Source organism: Carassius carassius, chromosome 19 (genome assembly GCF_963082965.1).
Source record: "Carassius carassius chromosome 19, fCarCar2.1, whole genome shotgun sequence".
NCBI lineage: Eukaryota > Metazoa > Chordata > Actinopteri > Cypriniformes > Cyprinidae > Carassius > Carassius carassius.
Window position 1 is genome coordinate 20,672,936 of NC_081773.1, and position 6,116 is coordinate 20,679,051.

Sequence of the window (6,116 nt, forward strand, 5' to 3'; positions counted from 1 at the left end):
CGATATTAACTCGAAAAGAGCCGATTTATAAGCCGATATTTTGATTTTAAAAATAATCTGGATATTAGACCCATTTCCTATAAACTGCATTTACACAACATTCAATAGCAAAATATCTGCCTGTTCTATGTATGTGGGCTGTATAAACCATTTTCCAGAATGGACTATGTTAAAAAAAAGCCTTAGATTACAGTCTCAATGACTAAACAATTGCACATCAAAAGTATATATTTTTTAATGATCAAAAAACAGTCTGGTTTTAAACATTTAACACTTTTACTTTCTTCCAGATGAAGCTGGTTTTAACAGTCTGTGTGTTTACTGTAAATAAATTATAATACTAAAGTTAAAGTATTTGCAGAAGTAGTCCCACACTTTGGGGGATGCTGCTACAGCATTCACCTTTTTCAGCCATCTGTAGGCAGAAAGAGAGACGGAGAAAGAATAAGCATGTGTATTAATAATATCACCATGTATCATTACTCATGTCATCATTAGAATTATAATAATAATAAACTGGGATCTCCTACATAGGCAAAAATTAGAAATATATATATTTTTTTTTATTTGTCAAGCAATAGGTATTACCTACTTATATTTAACAATATTATTTCAACATTTTCCTGTTATGTCTGTAAAGCTGCTTTGAAACAATATGTAAAAAAAAAAAAAAAAAAAAGCGCTTGTTCAGCTCACATTTATTTACATGTCCCCTCTGGTTTAATCATTTCTGACGCACCTACTGTAGTTACTGTAACTACACTATATTTGCTCTCACAGACACATTCACAACAGACCCGTATATCTTCCCCTCTTCTCTTTGTGCAGTCTGAATCAAAACATCGTCTTGCCTACTATTACCGGAAGATTACGGAATCAATTCGAAGTAGAATGGTTAACGTTAGTGTGATGAACAAACTGCTGTCAATTTTGAGAAGAACCACCTTCAAACAAGTTAATAGCAAGCATTTAAGGGGCCTGCTAAAAAGGAAGCTATTAGCGTTAGAGTAACGTAACCAGCCTGTATTCACCAAATTGTTCTCTGGACCTGAGGGTAGCCTCTTCTTCCTTGCTTCTCTCTTAATTCTCATCAGCAGGACTAGCGCTATCGCTCGCTTCTTACAACGGGACAGATACATGTTTGCTGCTGACCGAAAGGAGGAGGAACAGACTATGAAAGAGCTCCCGCTAAACGTTTTTAAAACTCCGCCTATGCCATAGCGCAGCGCAAATCGCGTTGTATCTGAAGAGCAACGCTGAGCCCAGCGGCAAGCGCCGTGCATACCGCGTCCTGTGTGAAAGTCCCAATTACGCGGTCATTATGTGGGAAACACACCGCAATAGAATAAGAATAAGTTAAACGCTAACGTTATAGTTTGACCTCCTATTAACGTTCGCGCTCTTCCACTGATAAACATGGTATTAGCTTTGTGGCTAATCTAATATAGCAATGCATTAGCGGCTGTAAGTGATGTTACAGAATATTTAGAAGTAATAATGATAGGACCGTTAGCTAGAACTACGACACAGTTTTTATATACAGGGTATGAACTAAATCTACAATCATTTCACATGACGAACGACAGACTCACCGTCAAAACAGTTGATCGCTTTCTTCTGTAGTGGACTTCTGGCGCTGTTGTTAACTCTGGAGCTGCAGAGCTCCCTCTGGTGGGCAAACTATGCAACACTCATAACATGAGTGAAGCATGAGACTCTGTTTCTCATGTTTCATCGGCCGTTATAAATGCCGATGCCGATTTAAATGCAATTAGCTTATATCGGCCGATAATATCGGCCGGCCGATATATCGGTCGGGCTCTAATATAAATGCATCATAATTCACTCACAATGTACAAATTAAGCTTTTAATGTGATTTAAACTTTAAAAGTACATTAAAATAGAAACAACACAAAAGTTCTTCAACATGGAAAGCAAAGGAAATGTAGTAACTAAATTTCCCCAGATAATTGTTTCATATCGTGTGCTTTGCAGGGCTGCGGGACACAGGACAGAAAGGCTATCCTTGTTAATTCATTCCTATGACTTATTAATTTGTGGCAACTGTCCATGTTTCATTAATTTTGTTCCCTACATAACCCATGATTTAACTGAAATAAGGGGAAAAAATAAATAAATCGAGCAAATTCTTAATTCATGAAATCTTTCATTTGCCTTCCCATGTTTACCACAGAAAGAGATGCGAAAACCGTGATTAAAAGTGAAAGATGATAAAATAAACCTGCGAAATTAGAGGGTTAGACTGTAAAGATTTAGGAACAGAAACAATGCCTAAATGTTATTGAATTTGTGGAAATTCGTGACCAACCGGCCAAAACAAAGCCACAGAAGTGAAGGCTATAGGCTCGAACGGCATCCAGAGGCATGGTCGCGATCTAACATTTTCCAGTTAACCTATTATTCCTCTAATAAACAAAGCTTTTATACCACACTTGTTATAATCAGAGCTTATAATTTGTAAATAAATAATTGCTGGATTCAAAACAGCAATTAAAAGGCACTGTGACTGACACTGACAATACGTTTTCCCGGAGCATTCAATGATGTCACTAAACGGTGATGCCACAACAAGCATCGTTCACAAGTTTCTGCGTGTACCTAACTAGGGCACAGGTTCTCAAGCCCTGGGACAAAATGGGATGCTTTGAGTAAAATGTATAGCTTATATAAGTAATAAGCCTAACATAAAAATAAAAAATTTTTTTAGTTTCATCATTTATTATTTTTCACTTGCCGATAATATCAAACAGGTTTGAAAATGTCATAGCGTCTGTTATAGTTCGAGACAGGTTCGGATCACATTGCTGACCTGCTCATACTTAACGAGCACTGATTTCGTCACAATCAGGGGGTTTTGTCGCAGACTATGGAAGTCTGTCCGTGACACCAAATTCCAGCCAAAAATCCTGTGTTGTGAGCCTGGCTTCACATTGGCCTAGGGAGGGAAGCAGTGTCAGTCGGAGTGTACCTGCTTAATGGACAGCATCCTCTTTCCTTTCTTTACCTCCAAACACCACTATGGGTAGCCACGAAACAAGAAAGTGGATCACAGACAGTGACAGGCCACAGAGACAGATAAAAAGGATTTCAATTTTGTGTGTGTATGTGCATCACTTTGAAAGAAAATGAATCGGTCCATGGCAGAACAACCTTGTAAGGCCCTGTAAACAAAACTTACAGTACTACAGGTATTATTTTTTTTAAACATGGCAGAGGTAAATATATATCCTTGTATCTAAATATTGAAAAATTTTGATTGTCTGAATATTTTTAAACCCAAATTTTTATAATATGCACCTAAATATAGTTTAAGCAAAATCCACCGCAATGCATATGCTAACTATATGTTGTTTTGTAATTATGAGACAGCTACATGTACCAAACTGCTTCTAATTACAAACTCTGAGTACCGGAGTGCCATGTTGGGAGCTCTAATTACATGGTATTTGAAAAGTACATGCATTATATTCTTTACATCAAAACTCAAGCAAACACTTGCATATCATATAGCTGGAGAAAAACCTGATTATATCACACAAAAATATGAGATTGTCTTATAACGACAATAGTTCCACAAATACATCTACAACCTGAAGATAACTGTGTTTCGGTTTTATATGAAAGGATCCAGGCCTGCTGATACATGTGCAGTGCCCTTCACCACATCAAAAAGTCACCAAACTCGTAATGTGGCTTAAAGCATTAAATCAGAAACAACTTTAATCTCTATGGTGTTAGATCAATATCACTTTATTCCCTAAAAGGTTCATTTCTTATTACTTTAAGCCTGACTACAGCTGTACTACTATTGCATTGATGTGACACTTACCACAAATATCTGTCAACTAGGTACCACTAAAAAAAATATTTTATTTTGTGTGAAAGAAAGTGTTTCTAAATGTTACAGATAATTGGTGTGACTGATATTTTTATTAACTTATCAAATCTGTTATTTTTTTCGATATTGAGTCCAACAATAATGACTATAACAATGAGCAAAACAAATAATATAAAACTTAATTATTAGAATAGACACATATATATATATATATATATATATATATATATATATATATATATATATATATATATATATATATATATATATATATATATTTTTTTTTTTTTTTTTTTTTTTTTTTTTTTTTTTTTTTTGTCAAAGAGCAAAAGAAAATAGTACAATCAGTATTGAATATACTTTTTAAACACTTGAACATAAAAATAATTTGCTTCTTATATGTCATACAAAAAGCAGTCCATCTCTACCGAATGTTGGAGCAAATTACATTACATTGGATGAAACATTAATGCCCATTTTGGGACATTATTGCGTTTTAAAAATTAAACAACTCATTATGATAGCCAGAACTCAAAAGACATCCAACACTGACCACTCAAAGTAAAAGACATGCAGTGGCTATTAACAATGACCAATAACATAACCACAGACTAGCATGACTACAAGCACAAACCTGATTTCTGGATGTAAGTTAACACCCCAAATGTCAGGTGACACCTAAATCTCCTTTAAAAATGCATATGACTCGGTTTATTCATCACAATCCTTTGCTGATATCATCAGTGCTGACAGCAATAAATGTAGCTATGCAAAATCACTCCTGTCTTGTACACTCGTTGTGAATGATCTACCTGCATGAATGCTGAAAGTACAGACTTATCTCATCTCTCACACACGCCACTCCCATTCCTCCTGCTTCACAACATGCCGTTTTTGAAGAGTAAAGACTGGATGTATCTGTCATGTATGTTCGACAGCAGCACTGCACCACAACAACCGAAAATGCAGTGACAACTATGATGCTCATCTGACATTAGACACAAAATGCAAAAGACGAAGCTCGAGTTGCAGATGCACATTTGCCCGTGTTGCATTATAAAAGTAATCAAACCGTGACACTTACTTGCCAATGACCTCGCACAGCTCGTAAACATCTTCAAAGAGCACGTCGTCGTCGGCCATGGTCCAACAAGACCGGGGAATTTACACTCCACCAGAAAAATCCGTCCAAATGGTAAATATATCAGAGGATTACAGCGTAGATACTTCAGAGTACCAGGAACGTGCGGCGAAAAATTCCGACAAACAGGAAATTATTGATTCCTGTCGGTTTTAATGAAAGGAAAAAATATCCGTTGGTGGTTCGGTTGAAGCGGGCGGACAGTAGTGAGCGCACGGTCCGTTTGACTCAGTGTGCCCCACCTTCTCCTCCCTCTCTCCCGGCCCCCTTAACGTTAATCCCGCTGCCACTCGAGGCTGGGGGAATTCAAACGTTAAAAACAACTCCAAAATAATCGCTGTTGAAGTCACGGAACCGAGTGGGTTAAGTCGACTAAACGCTAAACTAACTAACTCGATTCTGTCGAACCCAAAAAAGAACTACACGTCGTTTCTGGGATAAAAATGTAGGCTGTTATTAAAAGTGCGCAGTTCAGTTGATTCTACTCATTCTACCCACGCGCAGGGCTTCGCTGAGACGCGCGAGGCTTTTCCCTTGCTCGCCGCCGTTGCTCTAGTTCCCCGCACAACTCCAACCAAGGGTTGCCAGGTCCTAGAGAAATTTCCAGCCCAACGCTTTCTCAAAACCCGACCAAAATGAATTAAAACTAGCCCAATTTTTGCCCTGTCCAATCACAGCTGACAGCTGCTTTATTCCATAAATACCCTTTTAATAAACTTTTAGATTTTATTTATTCTATGTTTTGAATCTTAGCGAGACTTTGACATATAATATGTATATGTAGTATGTGCATATTATTTAATTTGTATTTTATTATTATTATTATTATTATTATTTTAACCTTTCTTTGATTTTAATTCTCAGCACATTCATGATAAAATTTAAAATTAGAGCTGGGTGATATGGCCAGAAATATTATGAAAATATGTTTTTCATATTAAAACAATGTTTATCACACTATTAATTTACCATTATTATGGAAGGAAATGCTTTGAGAATGCATATAGGCTTTTTTTTTCTTAAATTCTTTCAAGCCAACGTTTAATTTAGGGCCACATGAAATCCACTTTATCTTCCCCTAAATTATGTGTTTTCCATTTTATTTATTTTGTGTT

At 36.4% G+C, this 6,116-nt stretch overlaps 1 protein-coding gene across 14 annotated transcripts in view; it reads right to left on the reverse strand.

The window, feature by feature from the left end:
• The window catches only part of caska (calcium/calmodulin-dependent serine protein kinase a), a 206,193-nt gene extending 201,083 nt beyond the window's left edge, over window positions 1-5,110 (reverse strand). For all 14 annotated transcript variants that reach the window (XM_059500239.1, XM_059500236.1, XM_059500240.1 and 11 more), the window contains exon 1: window positions 4,945-5,110. In XM_059500239.1, coding sequence (XP_059356222.1) covers window positions 4,945-5,003 — 59 coding nt within the window. In that variant the 5' untranslated portion in view covers window positions 5,004-5,110. The remainder of the gene's footprint in view (window positions 1-4,944) is intronic.
• Window positions 5,111-6,116: the final 1,006 nt, after the last annotated feature.